General features: G+C 35.4%; 1 protein-coding gene across 3 annotated transcripts in view; it reads left to right on the top strand.

The window, feature by feature from the left end:
• The first annotated feature begins 311 nt into the window (after positions 1-311).
• arhgap17b (Rho GTPase activating protein 17b) overlaps positions 312-21,329 on the top strand; it is a 41,855-nt gene continuing 20,837 nt past the window's right edge. For all 3 annotated transcript variants that reach the window (XM_048183369.1, XM_048183360.1, XM_048183365.1), the window contains exons 1-10: positions 312-633; positions 7,116-7,155; positions 15,447-15,551; positions 15,629-15,705; positions 16,259-16,370; positions 16,452-16,528; positions 17,699-17,816; positions 17,903-17,971; positions 18,703-18,784; positions 20,539-20,666. In XM_048183369.1, coding sequence (XP_048039326.1) covers positions 581-633; positions 7,116-7,155; positions 15,447-15,551; positions 15,629-15,705; positions 16,259-16,370; positions 16,452-16,528; positions 17,699-17,816; positions 17,903-17,971; positions 18,703-18,784; positions 20,539-20,666 — 861 coding nt within the window. In that variant the 5' untranslated portion in view covers positions 312-580. The remainder of the gene's footprint in view (positions 634-7,115; positions 7,156-15,446; positions 15,552-15,628; positions 15,706-16,258; positions 16,371-16,451; positions 16,529-17,698; positions 17,817-17,902; positions 17,972-18,702; positions 18,785-20,538; positions 20,667-21,329) is intronic.

Below are 21,329 nucleotides of genomic sequence, written 5' to 3'. Positions count from 1 at the left end.
GAGAAATTTCATTTTTGGGTGAACTAACCCTTTAAAGCTGATTAGCTTTATCAGCTCTTCCGTTTTGGTCTGAAGATGGCGCTATTAGTCTACAGAGAAAAATAATAAATGTGACTTCATGATACAGAGTGAATGTAGGCTATTTAAAGGGCTTGAATTATTATTTGCATTTTACAATTACACTTTTTTTTTGTTGCAATAAACAAACTCAAGTTATCATTAATCTTAGCCTATAACATGATTATTATTTGATTATATGATTTTAACCATCCAGTTTAATCAAAGTACTTCAGTCAAGGTGTCATGTGTCACAACCCACTGTGCTCCACAATAGGGAAGTGAACTGCACTTCCTATTTCCTCGGTGTTACTGCAGCTCACTGACTAAACCAGAAATCGAGAGGATGAGAAACGAAAGGAACACGTTTGACGCACGGTTTATAAATGAATATGAGCAGTAAATGACTCTCAGGTTCGTATCCAGTTGAGCGCGCAATGGGAGCGTCGCGCGTGCGGGCGTCAGTTTGATAAAACAACGACTTTTCAAAGTTTTATATGTTGGTGGATGAAGAAGAATCAAGATGAAGAAGCAGTTCAACCGCATGAAACAGCTCGCCAACCAGACTGTTGGGAGGTTAGTGTGTTATATACTGATTATTTTGAATGTTTCTACTCTGATTCGTGTAAAAATGCACACTAAAGTTGGGAGTGTCACTGTGTGCGCGCGAGCAGGACTGAAGTGCACAGCGAAAGGAAGGTCTGATGTGGTCAAAGTTATAAACTACAGGTCATGTATTTTATTTTCCATTGATTTGACACTTTGACATTATGTGTAGAAGTATGAATAGTTTCCCATGAACACGCCATTGCAGAACTGAACTGACAGAATGAGATTGAGACATTTTGGTCTTCTGTATTTTAGGGGCATATCTCGATTAGGATCATCAAACATCTATTTGACTGAAATAATAAATGCAAATATATGAGCTGTATAAATGTAAAACAAATTACTTCATATCGCTTGTTGGATAAGTCTGTACACCTCTGTGGCAGTTATTAATGGACATTTTATTGGGCTAATGTAGCTACTATAAACTAGTGATTTTGCTCATTCAACAATTAAGGATGCACCAATAATATTGAAAAACTGACAGATACTGGTCTGATGATAATTATTTTCATTTTATGGACAATATAAAAATATTGTTTGTCACTTAATTTTTTTTATTCATTTTCTTTGTCAATTTCAAAACAATTCTGTTATGCCTAAGTGAATTAAGACATCACAACATAATGTACAGTATTAAAATGGATTTAAAATGAGTAGTTATTGAGAATAGGTTGGGGCTATTATTACAGGGATTCGCTCTTAAAGTCACCATGAAATCAAAGCAGTATTTATTATAAATGATTTATCCATGCATGTCATTATTATTTTTTTTTAATTCATTAGCCCTCATAATCAAAATAACTTCCCCTCCCTCCCTCCCTCCCTCCCTCCCTCCATCTCTTTTGTGATGATGTGTTTACTGGCGTGAGGGCGGGACAACCTGCCACTCACATGAGATCCACCAATAGCAAACCACAACCATCAAATCAATTCCCTGTGGACCAAAACAAGTCCCGCCCTACATTTGTTCTTGTTTGAGAAGCCATATGAAACCTCCGACTTCCATTTCATGCTGACTTTAAAAAATTACATGTTAATGTAAATGCGATCTAATATCAAAAAATATTTCAAAATGAGTGCCCTTAATTAAATATTAGCCGCTATTATTAACCATATTAGCTGCTTTTCCACCTTCGGGCCAACCCGTTCTCATTGCTTAACCATTCCAATATGTTCCATTACTGATATGGTTTCATTTTCCCAGAGTGGGGATAAAAAATAAGCTCTTTGGAATGTAACTAAATTGCATCAGTCACTGCCTTAGTAGTAACGCAAGAGTTTACAAATATGTAAATAGCAACCGCATTATGGACAATCAGATATTTATTTTTATTTTATTATAAACTTGCGCTTACGTCATTCAAATAGCCCGCTTTGCAAGCTACAGAGAAACTGACAGCCAGGCAACAGACAATTGACCAATCCTGAGTGGCGACATCACTACACGCATTCTATCAACACGGTTAGCAAACCCTGAAAGAATTCTGGAGTGAGAACAGTTTGTAATCGTGCTGTGCAGAACCAAGCTCAAGTGGAAATGGAACCATTCCTTACTGTTCTTAGAACCGTTTACTCCGACGGGTGGAAAATTTATATAGAGAGATAACACATTTTATATATATATATATATATATATATATATATATATATATATATATATATATATATATATATGTATATATCAAATAGAGTTTTACATTTTCATGTTGAAAGCAGGGTATTTTGATGAGGTTCCTAAGGTGTTCTGAGTGGTTGTTTGCACGTTGCTGTGTGGTTTCTTAATGTTGCTCGCCTTTTTACTGCATACAGAAGCATTCTGTTGATCTCTGCAGATCTCAGGAAACAAACTCACTCAGAAACAGCAAGAGGAACTTTGAGTTGGCTTGACTGGTTTCCCTGGAGAGATTTTTCAAGGGCCTGTCAGAGAATGACAGGCATAAGTTGCCTTCCCTTGCATATTTACTTGTACAAGGGTGAAAGTGTTAAGGTCAAAATATCTTATGCTTTTCATTATTGAGCTTTTTTTTGCATAAACATTGACATTTGCATAATGTTTTTGCCAAGACATTGTTTTTACAATGTCTTTATTTAGATTCACTCTTCATCTCAGAGTTAAACATCTCAGGCAGCTGGTAGATTCATCACTCGCTTGTCACAATCTATCAGAGTGTTTGATGCAGAATGCAGATCCGGGGTAATCCAGAGTCGGAGGTATAATAGTTGGGCCAGCTTTCATGGCAGCTTTCCAGGCCAGAGAGACGCCACGTTTTGATACAGTCGGTTAGGTTACGGCTCCAGTTAGTTTTGCCTCTGCTGCAAAGGAAACACTGTCAGAGATTTTACAATGATTGAAAGGCTTTGGAATTGTTCTGTCTTCTGTGATGTATATAAAGTTACTGATATTTATTTTAACTCTGATAACTTTTAGTCATTGATTAAAGGTAAGTTTTCACGACTGCTATGTACTAGAAACTGAAAAGTTTTTCTTTGCGTTTTTCGTGTACAGACAGCATAGTTGTCAAAACGATCTGCGTGTAAAGAAACACTACGCGCCTACAGACTGAATGCGTAATACGCGTGATGCCGCGGTTTTCACAAATTCTCATTCTTGTGGTTTACACGGAGACTATAACGGTATCGTTTTCAAAAATGTTCACTTTTCAGCCCACAAAACGCTGTTGTCATGTAAATGAATGGCCAAATTACATAAAAAGTTTTCTATTTTTAGTTGAAAATGGTCTTGTGTAAACAGCCCCTAAAAATGATATTGTAGGAGATATCCTGCGTCTTTAGTCATGCTGTATACTTGTGCACAAAGTGATTTGTAATGAAGTTTTAAACTTTGGTGCGTAACTTAGTAACTTAGAAATGTAATTGATTTTGAATCAGATGCAAATCAGAAATGGCATAAAAAAATACACAGTTGCATCCAAAACATACTCTGGTGACCATTGTAATTTCTAAAAGTGGGTCATTTATTGCTATTTCTGAATGTAGAATTGTTCAAATGCTTTTGGCACAAAATGGTGGCTCAGACAGCAGGGCTCTACTCATCAAATCTGTTCATTTAGATACAGGATACTTATGCTTTTCAACCATGCTGATGAACATTGAATTTCCTTCTTTTCCTGAAACCAAAAACAGATGTTCAATGAGCTGGTCAAATGAAAATCATGGCAAGAGTCACTCTGTCTAAAGCTTTATTATGTGTCATTGATCTTAGCAGTTCATCTAACAGCAGACCAGCTAACAGGGAATGTTCTCAGAACGTTGCCGCACTTTCTGGCAAGGTTCTCTCAAAGTTATGAACAAACGATCTTTCAGTAACGTAATAGAACATCCGTTCAAATTTTTCTGGTCTTTAATAATGTTCTCAAAACATTAGCACAAACATTTTATTTATATTATATTTTTAATGGAACATTTTGGACACTACGTTGGATGCTCATCTAATGTTTTTTAAATGTTACTACTTGTTTCAGAATGTTCAGAGAACTTTCAAAAGTAACATTCCTTTAATGTTTGAAGAATGATAAAATAGAATGTTCCCTTAAAAAAGCATTTAAGAAATGGAAAGTTTTGAATATTCAGAGAGCATTCAGAAATAATGTTAACGGAAACGTTAGCAAAACATTCGTAGAATATATTTCGTTAGCTATGAGTGTCTCCACTGAGAGCTGGAGTTGGATTCTAGGACAAGCGGTTTGTAGTTTTTCAAAGCTAAAAATGTAATCATTGGATATATTCCAAAAAGTGGTGAATATATCTTTTGTTGGGTGACCAAATACCAACTAAGAAACTTTAATCTTTTCATTTAAACCCCTTGTTTTTTAGGGTCAAAACAAAAGCTGCAAAGTTCTGTTAGGGATAATATTGAGTACCAGTTTGCAAGATTTGAGCTCCAGTACTGTTGATTAGATGTTGTATTTACATTTAAATCTTCCACCAATCAGAAGCCATCATCTGTTTCAATATGATCACAGAATAGAAAACATTACTCATTGATCTAGTTAATCTTGTACTCAGAATCAGATTACTTAGAGACTTCCGAGATCAGTTCTGTTCCTTGAAGGACATTTTGATGAGCTAAAGCTTAGATCTTCATAGATCTTTATCTAAACATGTTAGTGCTGCCAGTATGCTGTATTTTCAACTTTAAATGTGTGTGAAATGTTAGCTGTTGTATTTCTGAAAGTCGATGCCCAACCCGATATGCATTGGCTGAACACAAGATCAATGCTAATTCAGTATTGATGGAAATCTAAAAATTCCCTCCCGCATAATGTGAGGTCATTCTCAGCCTGTGTAATGGGATCTCGGGGACATTTTCTCTTGTCACGTGACTAGTTTTGTGGCTTTTATCTAAGTTTTCTGTGCTGAATGTGGATTGTATCTCTCCTTTTGAAATTATGCCTATGACAACAACCTCTAATATCTGTCAAGAACTTTAATATTGATCTACTGAACCAAAATAATCACCATGGTGCCCTTGAGAAAGGTCCTTTTACCCTGATGGATCGTCTGTGTGTCAGTTGGTGCCATCACATGAAAGTTGTAGACATAAATAGCAGTTGCGCTGATTGTGTGGTGATAACGATTCTATGACATTAAAAAGATTAATGGTTTGGGCTTTTTTTGCTCTAGTTCTGACTGATCTTCACTGCTGGCTCAGCAGTTTTAGCACATGGAAAAAAAGCACTGAGCCAATTTCTCAAGCAATACTATCTGCTGTTTTTGAAGGCTAGCCAGATGTACGCCCAATTAACAGATTATTATTATTATTAATAATAATAATCAAGAAAAGGTTATTATTATAACTGAAACTAAAATATAAAATCTTTTTTGTTACTTGTAATCAAATAAACGTTAACTGAAATAAAATATATGTATTTTATTTCAGGTAGATGACAAGGCAACATTTGAAACTTGTATGTACTAAATGTACTAAAAAACTAAAACTGAACTAAAATTAATAAAAACTATAGACAGACATATTTTTAAAAAACATGACAAAATGACAAAAACACAACAAAATTGCTAAAATTTTATGTGAAATTCAACTGAAACTGGAAAATATTAACATAAAATGTAATTCAAAATTTTTATAAAAACTATAATATCACCTTAATGATACTAAAATAAATAATTAATTTTAATATGATAATAATAAAAAGGCTTATTATAACTAATAAAAGGCTTATTATTATTTAAATTAAGTTGTGAGAATGCAAAATGCAAATTATATGTGTATATATATTAGGACTAAATATAATCTATATTAGGACTTGTTTTGTATCTTGAGTATATGAAGACATTATCTTTTTTTTAAGTTTAGTTGTTTTTTTGTTTTTTCTTGTTTAAAGCATAAACCTCCAAAAGCAATAGAACAAGTTACTTCAAGTTAACTCTCATTGCTTCTCAAGTAAGTTTTTCTTCTTTTAGATATTTTTACTTGATAGATTAAAGAACGATAACTAAAATGATAACTATATTGGTGTCCACATCAATGGATGATATTTTTCAGTTTATTCCAAGTGTGAGCTGCAGTTTTGTCGTCTGCCGCTTTAAATGCTCGAGCGCTTTCAATTAGGATGGATTCTGATTGGATCTCAAAGTTTTTAGCGTTCATCAGCTTGAAACATCTTTCTGAAAGTGATTCCATCAATATTGTTCCTCTGTGACGTTGTCGTTATAGTTGTGGTGCTACTCTTTTATATTTAGAACGATTTTTACAACTATTATTACACCTAGCTTTATCATTACAGTTATCGTCCTTGGTGTGCACTGGCCTTTTCAATGTAAAAAGCTTAGTGACATTTTCATTTTTAGCTGTGTTCAAAATAACACACAAAACTGTTACACACAACTTCATATAAATGAATGAAAGTGCTGAAACTATCGCAGATCATGTCATGGGAACATTCAGACTGTGCAATGTCCACGTGGCAAAATTTGTGATAGTTTTATGGTCTCCGGTCAAAGGGAGTCTCTACTCATTATTTATGAAGCTCCACCCTCTTTTGCTGACAAGAGCATGTGTAAAGCATCAGCAGCCCCGCCCCCTTTACTGCTGTTGCCATAACAAAGAATGTGGAATGCAGAAAGCAGGAAGTGGATTTTTATTTTATTTTGTGACATGTGCCAAATCAACAGTTTGTTGACACAGTTGGAAAAATAAATAATTTTTAATTTGGAATATTGAACTGCGATGGCTGTTTTGAATGGATGATGTTTAGAATGATTCAGTCATTTTTACATGTGCAGTGAAGGCTTCAAACCTTGTTCTTGTGTGATGGTGGATTTTTGTTTGCCATTTTTTTTTATAGAGATACTGACCTAACCTGCTTTCGCAGTCAAGCTGAAGAACATCAAAAAGCACATGAAGCTTGCTCATTATGTAGTCTGTCCATATAACCAAACACTGTTTTTCCTTTTCTTGTCCACAGAGCGGAGAAGACAGAAGTACTGAGTGACGACCTTCTTATGGTGACTATTTTCTCCCTCCATGACTTTATCACACAACACTGAACGACTGCACAAATCATCCAGCATTCCAGCTTGAAGTCACCCGTGTGATTATAGTGTCGGTTGTGTTTGATAAAACTGTTCTAATATTTTGAATATGCTTTTATTATTTAATTTTATTGCCAATTACAGTTTTAGTAATTTTGTTGTGCTTTTGCCTTTTTTTTTTTAATCGCTTTTTAGGTTTCTTTTATTTTTATTTAAAGGGTTAGTTCACCCAAACATCAAAATTCTGTCATTAATTACTCACCCTCATGTTGTTCCACACCCGTAAGACCTTCTTTCATCTTCAGAACACAAATTAAGATATTTTTGATAAAATCCGATGGCTCTGTGAGGCCTGCATTGACAGCAAGTTAATTTACACTTTCAACACGACGAGAATAGTTTTTGTGCACCAAAAATAACAAAATAACGACTTTATTCAACAATATCTAGTGATGGGCGATTTCAAAACACTGCTTCATGAAGCTTTACGAATCTTTTGTTTCAAATCAGTGGTTCGGAGCGTGTATCAAACTGCCAAAGTCACGTCCCCCCAGTGGTGAACCAATCAAAACACTTATGACGTAACGAAGCCTCGTTTACTGAAATCACGTGACTTTGGCAGTTTGATACGCGCTCCGAACCACTGATTCGAAACAAAAGATTTGTAAAGCTTCATGAAGCAGTGTTTTGAAATCGCCCATCACTAGATATTGTTGAATAAAGTCGTTATTTTGTTATTTTTGGCACACAAAAAGTATTCTCGTCACTTCATAACATCAAGGTTGAACCACTGTAGTCACATGAACTGTTTTAAATATGTCTTTAGTAGCTTTCTGGGCATCTGAAAGTGTTAATTATCTTACTGTAAATGGAGGCCTCACTGAGCCATCGGATTTCATCAAAAATATCTTAATTTGTGTTTTGAAGATGAACGAAGGTCTTAGGGGTGTGGAACGACATGAGGGTGATTAATTAATGACAGGATTTTCATTTATGGGTAAACTAACCCTTTAATTTTTAGTTTTAGTTGAGTTTCAGTTATTTCCAGTTGGTAATTCAGTTAGTTACCAAGGCAACATTTCTAAATTTCATTTAGTTTTTCGTCCCGCATTTATATTTTATTTTAATTCAGCTTTATTTCAATTAACAAAGTTTTTAATAGTTTTAGTTTTCCTTAACAATAATAATCCTGAAAATGATTAAATTATTACTTTTGCTAAATTTAGGCACAAGCATTACTTTAGAAAGTAATAATTAGAGTATCATGTTTTATTTTTACGGCTCTCTTGAATACTCGTTTCTGATTGGTCAATCGCCGCATTCGGTGGTAAAATATTTTTGTATAGTACTGTATATTGGTATATAATTAACCATTGTCTCTAGTGCACGATTTCCTACATGTGAGACATTTGATGCCTCTCATATCACTCCATCCAGGCTTTTTTTCTCACACATAAACTCAAATCAATATTTTAATATTTATGTCCATTTATTTATTCATTTGGTGAGTAGTTATGCAATAAGCAGGATAATGTACCAGTCATTTATGGCAAAACAAATGCTTTTGGAGTGAAACAAGACCATGTTTTGCGATATAGACCAACTGACTGTACATTATCCCTTCTGTATGTATTCATATTAATATCAATATTGAACATGAATGAATATAAAGACGCAGCATAGCAGATATTGTACTCGGGTATTACATCAGCTCTTATTCAGTGTTAACGGTGGGCTTCCCATCGTCTCTTTCTTTTGCTTTCAGTTATAGTAAGAGTATCTCAGTTGAACTTTGGTCCTTTACATTCGTCTTCTTCTTTCCCACAATCTCTCATCCTTCACACTCCTTTTTTTCTGGCATCTCGCAGATAGCAGAAAAGCAACTGACTGTCTGAGACTAATGGATTTTATTTAGGCATTTCTAATGCCACAAGGGCAATGTTTGCACAAGAATGCATGCAGCTATGACTGTTATGAACAAACGATAGCCTAAAAATAGCTTGAAAAGCACCAAGCAGCTTTATGATAGTGTAGATTGTGATTTTAATTTCAATATACTGCATAACGGCCATAATCTTCCAAAGCAAACGCTCACGCTGAAAACAAAACAAATCGGTCTAATGACTACCTCATTGTTTAAAAAGCATCTCATGTTGAAACATGTCTGTGCACAACGGGCTGAAAGGAAATCATTGAGACTCGACGGACTCTCGCCAGAGCTTTATATGCTGTTCCTTCACCTTCATTCATGCATTCCATGTCCAAGGGTCAAAGTTTAACTGCCTGATTGCTCTGAGTCTTACACCGCCTCGGGTTTGCAAGAGGGAAAAGGAACATGATAATGGGCCATAAACTCCCTCTTGAAATGACTCAGACGGAGTGGTTTGGATTTTTTCTGGGTTTTGAAGGTCTGCCAGATTAAAAGGCAGCGGTGTTGGCAGACGGCCTCTGTTAGAGCTGCTTTCTCTGGTTGTGGTCGGAGGTCTTGAGATCCAGCTTTAGGGAGTAACACTTCGAACTGTACTATATTTTTCAGTAGCTTGTTTCAAAACAGGAGAGCTTTTTTCCCATAATGAGCTGTTTTTTCCAAACGGCGTTAACAGTGTAGCTTTACTAAATGCTGCTTTTTATGACACATTGTATTGTATAGACAACACTACAAGAGAGAGTACTGAAGCAATAATCATACACTCTCCTAAAATATATATTTTCTCTCTTATATAGTATTGGAAAGTTCCTTTCATTTTAGTTTGGATGATTCATGTAAAGGAACTGGTCAAAAAAGATTAATAGATTAAATTCATTGCGTCTCTGCTTTGGATTTTATGTCCTGTTTTGTAGAAAAATGTTTTAAAAGGCCCCTATAATGTTCATTTACATCATGTTTTTGTTTATGGGGTTTATTAGAATATGTTTGCACCTAGAACTGCTAGTTTTCCTTCATCTTTAAACTTTTAGGTTTACAAATCATCACATCGCAATTCGTGGATGGTTTCTGATATTTTCCAAATAATCGCAAATCGATTTTGAGCTTAGTTTTTAACAGCAGATGGCGCTCTAGGCTATTTTTTAACCCAATGCTCACGAAGAAGAGCGCTCGTGCGTTCGGCTGAGTCTGAGAATGTGTTTGCACTTCAGAATGATTTTATGATGCAAGATTAATGTAAACAGTCCACTGCAAACACATTTGTAATTCGCTTCAACTTTTCGAACTTTATGAATGATTATTCTATAGAAGGTTCAAGTGGTGTGTGTAAGGAATTGGAAGCAAACAGAGTACGGCTGTTTCTAAAGCACGCAGTGCCATCTGCTGCTGAAAACTAAGCTCAGAATCGATTCGAGAGAGAATCGCGATACATATGGAAAATATTAGAATCGATCCAGAATCATTTCTCGATTTGTGATGGATCAGTGTATTGTCCCAGTTGTCGAAAGTACCGACTTCGGTACCATGTCGGTATTGAAATTATAAAAATGTGACGCTTTGAGCGCTGTTGAGCGGATTCAAAAACACCTCTTATTGGCCATGTCTGTGATTGGCTTCAGTGATCAAAGCTTCAAAAACGTTGTAAATCTATCGTGGACCAGCCCTCTGATAGACTCCTGCTTTCAAACGCTCCCGCTTTCAAAACGCTTTCAAATTCAAATGCTCCCGTGCGTTGATCATTGTAGCCAATCACAGACATATATGTTGAGCGCGTGAACACAATGGCCAATCAGAGGTGTTTAAGAATCCGCTCAACAGCGCTCAAAGCTTCACATTTTTAAAATTTCAATACCGACATGGTACCGAAGTCGGTACTTTCGACAACTCTAGTCCCAGCCCTAATAATATTTAGAGCTTTGAAGTGCAGGAAGAAGTGTGAAGCACTTTAAAAAGTCCTTGAAAAGTGCTTGAATTTCACTCTAAACAGTTTGCATGAACCCTGAAATGAATAATGTAAAAGAATTCTGCACTGAATTTGAATGCTTCCCACTAGATCTCGCTGCGATGTTATTAATACTGTGGCGAATTCAAACGAATTCTTACTGGATCTCTGCGTAGTAAATGGTGTCACGTGATCGAGATTGGCGCGTAAGTAAAGCTGTTCTGAGCTCGCGCTGCATTGTCTAATATTGCTACGAGCTTATAAACAATCCGCGCTGCACAGCTCAAACAAGTAGCGCTGTTTCGTTTCACTTTCATTTCGTTGGCCATTTAACGTTTCTCATATGAAACAGAAATGGCAGCTCTCATCAGTTAAGTTATTGCTTATCAGCAATGTGGTGGTCGTACCAGTGCAACCTCTAACAAAAGTTAGTCGCAACAGCAGGAAAAAAGGTTGCAAAATGCGAACATTTGGTCCAATTTAAAAAGTTTTCTAAATGTATTTTGTTGTATTTTTTGTAAATTTATCTGTTAAATGCTAAATTTAATGTGTCATCCTTTATTGGAAAAAATAAATTTAAATATCATCTATTATGTATGTTAGTTATATACATTGTCCCCTTAAATAGCTCCAATGTGGTTGTTGCAGTGTAGCTGCCTACTCATTTAACAGAATAGCTTGACTGTAGTTTAAATTATGAGCAGCGTGACAAACTACCATTTCAAAGTCATTTAGGTCTTGAGTCACACTAAGTAAGTGTGCTCCAGTGGGAGTTTTGACCCCTGCTGGGTGAGTGCTGCCACAGGCCGGTATGGCCCCGTCATCATTTCCTGTTTGTCTCGTTTGCTTTGCTTGGAACTGTGGAGCGCTGATCAGAACATCTGTACTGCAGCTCTTTTCCTCTTTGTTTTTCCCTTTTCCTCATTCCATTAACAAACCTGTATCTGAAAAATGATGGAAAATTAGTGGACGGTTACATTTTATATGCATTCTTTTAGCAGAAAATATTTTAAAGGTGTGTTTGTAATTTTTAAATAATTGTTTTCTATTTAATTATATTTTTTAGAAATTATTGGTGTAATTTATTGGTGTAATCAAAGCTGAATTTTTTAGCATTATTACTCCAGTCTTCAGTGTCACATGATCCTTCAGAAATCATTTTAACATTTCTTATTATTATCAATGTTAAAAACAGTTGTGCTGCTTAATATTTTATTATTGTTTATATATATATATATATATATATATATATATATATATATATATATATATATATATATATATATATATATATATATATATATATATATATATATATATATATACACACACACCCACATTAAATTGAGATTTAAGAGTTTTGAGATTGTGCTAAAACAACACAGACAGTATGTATACTTAGATTCTAGGTGAAAGTGTAGGTTGCATATATCGGTGAATTGGGTGCCTATGTGGTGAGCTTTTATTGAAATGAGTTTGAGTTGCAAACAGAAGCAGCGTGACTCTGAGATGCTGAAAAGAGCAGTCATCTCACACGGAGAGTTTCAGTTCCACTGCGACTGTCTGAAGTTATTTAAGGGACTGTAACACTTTGAGGATTCGCCTCTTGCACATAGATGTGAGAACGAGAGAAACAAGAATGTCTATAAAAGAAAACACTCAGCCAGTTTGGCTGCTTTCTGTTCCAGCTGTAAGAAGACCGGATCGCTTCTTGCACTGTAACTGCTGAAGTGATTTGTGCACAAACTGTAAACAAAACTTGATTCCTTTCTGGATCCAAACCAGCCAAATTTCCTGGTCGAAGTAATTTGAAAACAATATGTACATGCAACTCTGACAAGTATAAACAATTCTTATTTTTAAAGTTGGCATGAAATGGAAATGTTTTCTTCTCTATTGTGATGTATATCCATGCGAAACGGCCTCTCAAACAAGAACAAATGTAGAGCGGGCTTGATTTTGTCCACAGGGAATTGATTGGATTGTTGTGGTTTGCTATTGGTGGATCTCATGTGAGTGACAGGTTGTCCAGTCCTCATTCCAGTAAACATTATCAGCGAAGAAAAGAAATGTTGCTTCAAGAGGGAGGGGAAGTTATTTTAGTTAAAGATTATGAGGACACATTAATTAAAAAAAAAATCCTTTATGATAAATACTGCAATATTCCTTAAAAAATGAGAATTGTCAATTTTGATTTAATGGTGAATTTAAAGGTGTTGGTTAAAATGGGTTTCCGGAACACTTCATTGGTTGGACAAACAGACTCATGGCATTGGTTGAGCTGACATTGCTGTATCAGGCTGATCGGGATGCTCCAATATTTTAATAGCAGCACAGTTTTAACATTTTTCAGGGAAATCAACCTACACGTGGCTGACTTGTATTGTCTCTTATGTAGTTAACATTAAAAGTTCACATCTGCACACAGAGCCCGGGGTTTAAGGGGAAAAAAGAACCAACAAAGTGGGAGGTGTGAACTGAAAATACATTTGACAGAGTTTTTCTCAAAATGAAAGATGCCGGTAAACAGCCAGCTGGTCTCTAAACTCAGGCCACTTGTATGTGCTAAAGTGCACACTTGGCTGGCACAGTGCAGACATTTTTCTTGCCTGGTTCCTCATGCTCACTGTAGCTTTAACTCTTTATATTGTCCACTTTAAAAATGTTTTTCAGTCCAGGCCCCTTTGCAGCCTCTGTGTTTATGACTGCAGGTCAAAAACATAAATTGATGGCCAACTCGACGAAGAAACAACCAGAAAGCAAAATTTTTCTGCTTTTCCTGGAGATTACTATACTTCCCATAATAGATGCACAAAAGATTTTTAAGTGCCCTATTTTAAAGGTTCCTAATTTTGTTTTGGAGGTCTCCTACAATAGGTTTACATGCATCAAACATCAAAAACACTTGTCTGAAATGGTTCCTGAAAAGGATTTGGTCTGTCTAAACCCCTCCTTTCTGCAAACCTACTCTGCTCTGATTGGTCAGATGTTCCAGTCTTTCAGTCGACAAAACGTTGCAAAAAGTTTTTTAAACGGAAACGGTGGTGCGTTGAACACCCCGTTCTGATGACGCAAGAGTTGCAACTATGGCAGCTGAGAAGGCCATTCTTTGTGTTCTTTTTTGAAGAATTTTCGGAGCCTGATGAAATCAGTATAAATACGTGTTTGAATATGCTCAATATTAGTCACTGCCCTATTTGTAAACAACTTTATTTGGACCCATTGTGCGAGCTTTCTCTTTAATACCGCATGGTTTATATACGTGTTGCTGCTGATTGGGCTAACATTTTTGACAGACCCACCAAACAAGAGAAAGCGTATCTCAAACCCGTTGCACACCGTTTCCAGGAAACATGTTGTTCAACCCGGAAACTGTAGCAAAACGTTGCGCACAGGTTTGAGCTTGAACGTGCCCCTGTTTTGATTGGTCTACTTTGCTCTGATTGGTCAGATTATCCAGTCTGTTGCGATTTGGTCAGATGGCCCAGACCTCATCCTTTGGAGGTGCAGCTTTTGTAGAAAACAGCGTCTTCTCGACATGTCGACAACATAACCAAGCTCTTCCAGGCCTCAGCTACAGTGTTTGAGGGTCAAAGTAGACATTGTTTACGGGCAACCTATGAAGACCATAGGCTGACATTATGCAAATGTGTTACAAACCTACGTAGGTTTGAGTTGGAAGTAAGACTTGAATTACTGACAACATGTTTCAGGCAGTTCAGAATCGGTTCTTTCTTTAGGGAGACAATAACTCTGTTTATTGTGTGCAGTTTGATCTTTGAAACTTTGCAGTCCTTTTACTTTCACAAATAGCTACATTATATTATACATTACATGAAAGTTAATAGCCGAAAAGCATAATAGGGGCACTTTTATTCAACAAGAACGCATTAAATCAATCAAAAGTGGCACTAAATACATTTATAATATTACAAAAGATTTCTCATTCAAAAAAATGCTGCTTTTTTGAACTTTCTATTCATCAAAGAATCCTAAAAAAAAAAAATATTAAGCAGCACAATATTGATAATAATACAAAATGTTTCTTAAGCATCAAATCATCATATCAGAATGATTTCTGAAGGATCATGTGACACTGAAGACTCTAATAATGATGCTGAAAATTCAGCTTTGCCAGAATCACAGTCCAGATGAAATCACTGAACATGCCTTTTGCACATTTATAAGAACAGGAAACTCTGAAGGGTGTTTGTGTACAAGTCATAAAATACTTTGCAAAGACTCAAGTGGCCGAGCATTACAGGAAATGCAGAACAGGTGTGCCTGTAACCATGGTAATGGAACATTGTTGAATGGAACTTTCGATGATGGAACTGGGAATCACTGAAGTTCCAAATAATTTAAAATTTGAATCAAATGTGTGCATTAATACAGATCGAGCGCCGCCTGGAAAATGTGCGATTGGTATCCCATAATGCGCACAAGAAGATGACCATGTGTCTGCAGGGTAGCATAGGCACAGATGCGGAGAAGAGGCATGTAAGTAACAGCTGCTTTTACATTTTCAAATACCTCCATAGTACACACTTCTGAACTGTTTTTTTTTTTCCTCTTAGAAAAAGCTTCCTCTCACGGCCCTTTCACAATCCATGCTGGATGGAGGAAATCAGCTCGGGGAAGAGTCTCTCATTGGGTGAGTTTATGAACTCTTTGGCTCTTTAACAGACAAAACCATCCCATAATCTGGTCCGTCTGACCCGTGATTCATACTCATAATGAGAGAATTTTGAATGTGACCAAACATCACTGAGTCATCTGTTTTCTCAGGCAGGCGGTTTATTTATGGTCCTGATCTGTGAAAATACAGAGTGGAAGCATCATGATTATCCAACAACATTTGTTATTTCATTGAAATGCATAATAGAATGATGTAAAATGTTAACTTATTATTGTTCATGATGGAAGATGTGACCCTTATTGGTGCTTGATGATGATTGGTTTATAGGGGGTTTTAGCACTTATGATTAAGTGTTTTCATTTGATTACAATTTAAAAGACTCATTAAAATGTTAAAGTTTTAGAATTCATATCATTTGACACTGTATTAAATCATAAACCCAGAATCCTGAGAAAATAAAAATGGAAAACAAGGAATTTGAGAAAAATAACACTGATTTCATGGGGCTCTAAATGAAACAACATGAGTGTGAGTAAATGATGACAAAATTATCCCTGTGTATCTACAGGAGGATGATGGAAGTCTGTGGAGAAGCTGAAAACAAACTGGCCATTGAGCAGAGCCAACATGAAGTTCAGCTGGAGAGAGATATTCTAGACCCTCTTAACCAGCTAGCAGAGGTACGTAACGCCAAAGACCTGCGGAAAAACCCTGCTTTTAAAACATGCAATGTAGGTTATATCTCATTTTTTTGCTTAAAGGTGGATATTCCTAACATCCTGAAGCAGAGGAAACATTTAGCTAAGCTTGTGTTGGATTTTGATTCTGCGAAAGCCAGGTGTGTATATATACTACTGGGTTCAGTATTTATTTATTTATTTATTTTTGAAAGAAATTAAAATTTTTATTTAGCAAGGATGCATTAAATTGATCAAAAGTGGCAGTAAAGACACGTATAATGGTTTCAAATAAAAAATGCTGTTCTTTCTTTTAATTTTCTATTTATCAAAGAAAAGAATCATTAAAAATTGTAAAAAAAAAAAAAATTAAGCATTGATAATGATAATAATAAGATTATATTAAGGATATTAAGCATTGATGTTGATAATAGAGTGCAACAGTCGGGTTCCGGTCGGGGGAAGTAAAAGACGATCAATAATCGTGTTTAACAGCAGAAATCGTGGTGAAAAACTACATTACCCAGGATGCTGCACAGAAATTTACACCAATCAGAGAGTCCAGAAAAGAAATGCGTGACAAAAGAGCTTGTTAGCTCCGCAAATTATGTAATCGAGTCGGTCTCCCTACCCTCTCAAAATACTTAAATGTTTGTGTGTGTATATATATATATATATATATATATATATATATATATATATATAATATATATATATATATATATATATATATATATATATATATATATATATATATATATATATATATGCATATTTTACAATAAACTTAGGTATGATTCACCTCGTAGCTGATTGTCTTGGTTCATGGCTTATAACTCTAACAAAGATCCCTAAAAATCCCTATGGGAAAAATGAATGAAAAAAATACTTCTGGAACCAAAGCCACTGAAAAAGGGGACAGGCACTGCAGCACTCTATAGTAAAAAAATGTATGACCAGCAAATCTTCATATTAGAATGATTTCTGAAGGATCATGTGACACTGAAGACTGGAGTAATGAAAATTCAGCTTTGATCACAGGAATAAATGACATTTTAAAATATATTCAAATAGAAAACAGTAATATTTTGAAATGTTATTAACAATTTAAAATATTTGTTTTTATTTTTGATCAAATAAATGCAGCCTTGGTGAGCATAAGAGACTTCTTTGAATGGCATTAAAAAAAATCGTACTGACCCCGAACTTTTGAATTGTAGTGTAAATGCATGACACTATAACCACATCAGCGTCTGCTGAGCATCTTGATGACATTGCAATGCAAATTGCTTGGACTTATAGAGAAAACATTTCAAACTCCTGTAATACAGGTATCACCAGGCTACAAAGGCATTTCCTACAGCTGCAAATGCTCAAGCAATGGCTGCCAAAGTTGACACACTCAAGGAGGAGATGGATGAAGCTCAGAACAAAATGGAAATATGCAAGGTATGGATATGAGTCAGATTTGATTGAGGTTTCTAGGTGACCTTTGGTAGCACTTTAAGCCTAGTATGATCTTGTTTTGTCTTTAGGATCAACTGGCAGCTGAAATGTATGGCTTTTCCTCCAAGGAAGGAGAATATGCCCGCTATTATGTGTTGGTAAGTCATTTCTATGAGCTTTATATAAGCGATTTATACTGGAATAATGAATTTAACTTGCAAATTTAACTTTAATTATCAGTAAGAAACTGGTCGAAGGTCAGTGGTATCAAAAACTTTAGATATACAAAGACTGTGCACTCATGTTACTATGAATGGGAGAAAGTGCAACACGCAGTATTGCGGAATAAGTCCCGCCTTCTAAATAAAAGAGCCAATCGCCAGTTGGTAAAGTCATCATCGCCGTTAGAAGCTCCGGTTGCTACAGAAACAGTCAGTGTTCTGAGACGCGCGCTTAGGACTGCACATGCGCGTTGGCTGAAAAATACAGATTTTGTCATGATTTGACTTTTTAAAAATAAAATTTATGAGAGTTTTTGTCAGATTTAATTGATTTCAAATATGAAATTTAATCATAAGCTTAGTGAACAGCTTTGGAGAATTTGATGTTTCCTCGTTCAAAAAGAGAGGAAACTGAAATTGCTGCCTGAGAGGCGTTTCCAAGATGGTCCCCGAGTGAAATGACTTGCCTAAAGGGACTTTGGTGGTATTCATAGGTCTTACTATATGCTAGTAGTTAGCATGTCTAACCAGTGGAGTTAATTTAACTGTTGTTTATATACTATATTTTACAGTATATAGCCAGTGAGTAGATTAAAGATCATTTAGTCACAGACTTTTCTTCTTGTCAAACAAAAATAGAAAAGTGAGGTTTGTATTTGTCTTGACAGTTGTTAGAAGCTCAAGCTGATTACCACAGAAGAGCCTTGGCGTCCATTGAAAGCGTCCTGCCCACCATACAGTCACAGCAAGGTGTGATATTTACTCTTCACTTCCTGGACAGAGCATCTGCTGGATAAATGTTTCATATGAATCACTCATAACACTTATGAAATCATGGCCTTATTAAAGGGTTAGTTCACCCAAAAATGAAAATTCTGTCATTAATTACTCACCCTCATGTCACTCCAAACCCGTAAGACTTTCGTTCATCTTCGGAACACAAATGAAGATCTTTTTGATGAAATCTGAGAGATTTCTGACCCTCCATTCTACACAACTACCACTTTCAAGCCTTAGAAAGGTAGTAAAGACATCATTAAAGTAATCCATGTAACTCCAGTGCTTTAACCTTAATTTTATGAAGTGACGCAAGTGCTTTATGTGTGGCAAAAAACATAATTTACCACTTTATGTACAAAATATTAATCTCCAGCACTAAATCACGAGAGCACCTCGGCTCGTGTATTGTGTTGACGCGAGAGCAGATATCATTGCGTGAACGTGCGTTGGAGAATAATATTTTGCAATAAATTATGTGTAAGCACTTTACTTTATAAAAAGCATAATTTTTGGGTGAATTAACCCTTTAAGTACAAAAAACAGAGTGTATTATGGAGCATGTGTTCTGTGTGCTGACACAGACATAGTTTGAACATTATTGAGATCAGATAAACAGTCACAGCTTACAAACTAAAAGGGTAAATCTCACAAAATCTGTCCAAGAACTTGTTTGCTAGTGAACATTTCACCCTAAAATAGCAACAACAAAAAAAGAAGTAACAAAGGAAATGAAGCTTTTTTTGCATTGTGACATTTACAACAATATTAAGCTCATTTTCCACTCAAAATCTTATTATTGTATTGCAAAATAACCTCACTGTCACTGTAATTTATCTAGACATTTTTCTTTTGAGCTTTTTTATTGTCATTATTCACTATAATTATTGTCATTAAATATCCTCATAATGAATAACATAAAAAATCAACAGAAATGAAAGGCAGCACAATGTATATAATTAATGCATAATTTATAATTCTAAATGAAATTAATAATAATTTATTATATTGTCAATTCTTTAGTGTATATAAGCATTTTTTCATATCACAGTAGTAGAATAAAAGCTTAATTTTATTTATTTACAGTATATAGAATATGTCTGGGTCATATTTACTCTAATATATATGTCTATATTGCCTAAAGAAGCTTTTTTTGCATTTGTGACATTTATTTAGGCACATTTATTTTCCCCTCAAATTCTTATTGTCGATACGGTTATTTCTTTAGGCATCTTACTTTTAATTTAATTTTTAGTTGCCATTTTTCACAATGATTATTGTCATTACAGTATGTATACATCTCATAATGAAAAATCTGCATAAATTAATACTGTATTTATAATTTATGATGATAATGATATTAATTTATTTTTCACATTACAGTAATGAGAATAAAATATTCCTTTTATTTGATACATAGACAGATAGATAGATGACAGATAATAAATATATAAATTGTAATTTTGGGGTGAAATACGGCCCAGACATGTTCTTGACTGGTTTTATGAGATGCACCCAGAGATCTGGCTATGAATCATCCAGCTATGAATCATTCTTTCTCTTTCAAAGCTTCCTGTTGGCCAGCACTGTAACGTATCATTTTTTTACACTGTAAATCATCTTGTCTAACAGAATCTGTTAAACGCACACACACACCTAGTGATGATTCTTAAATGTATCCTGCCATAACTCAAATCATTCTCATTCTCTCTCATCATCTGGCATAGATAAATGGACAGAGAAGCCAGCGTTTGGCACAGCTCTGGAGGAACATCTGAAACGCACAAGCAGAGAGATCGCGCTGCCCATAGAGGCCTGCGTCATGATGCTGCTGGAGACCGGCATGCAGGAAGAGGTATCTGACAGTCAAACAACACATGAGAACTAACAGATGAAATGACATGACCGTTTTTATCCCGAGGAGAAGTTGATGCACATTGTTACTGCATACACAATGGCAGATAGTTGTCATTTTCAGGGAAGTGCTCAATCTTTCTGCCTTTTGAATTTTTTGCAAAGGCCACTTTATACAGAACCAGTTCCTTTTGTCTCAATGAGAAGAAAAGATAGATACATACATGCATACATTCATACACCCACAACTGGTGACGATCTGCCCTATTAGCATAGATTCTGCAATGAGAGAGCCGCAGCAGTCTGCCATTTCTGTTTACTTGCTGTAGCAAGAGATATACAAAAAAACATTACAAATGTTTTTGGATGTACCAATGAACATAAGAGTCTCCATAGATTCCAGCATCTGAGCCACTGAGGAGACCATGGTTGAATTTCATTCATGAAGGAAATGTGCCGAAGAAAGTTGGTAAAGTGTTATATATTTGCGAAAATCATTTTACGCTGTTGTCAGGGCTTGACATTAACTTTTTTTGCTCACCAGCCACTGTGGCTAGTGGTTTTCCAAAGTTACTATACTAGCCATTCAGCATTTTCACTAGCCACAATTTTGCTGTTGGGAAATTACATTTTATATGATTAAAGTTGACTTTGGCATGCTTAA

Source organism: Megalobrama amblycephala, linkage group LG1 (genome assembly GCF_018812025.1).
Source record: "Megalobrama amblycephala isolate DHTTF-2021 linkage group LG1, ASM1881202v1, whole genome shotgun sequence".
In the NCBI taxonomy this organism is placed as follows: domain Eukaryota; kingdom Metazoa; phylum Chordata; class Actinopteri; order Cypriniformes; family Xenocyprididae; genus Megalobrama; species Megalobrama amblycephala.
This window is presented reverse-complemented; position numbering and strand designations above follow the sequence as displayed.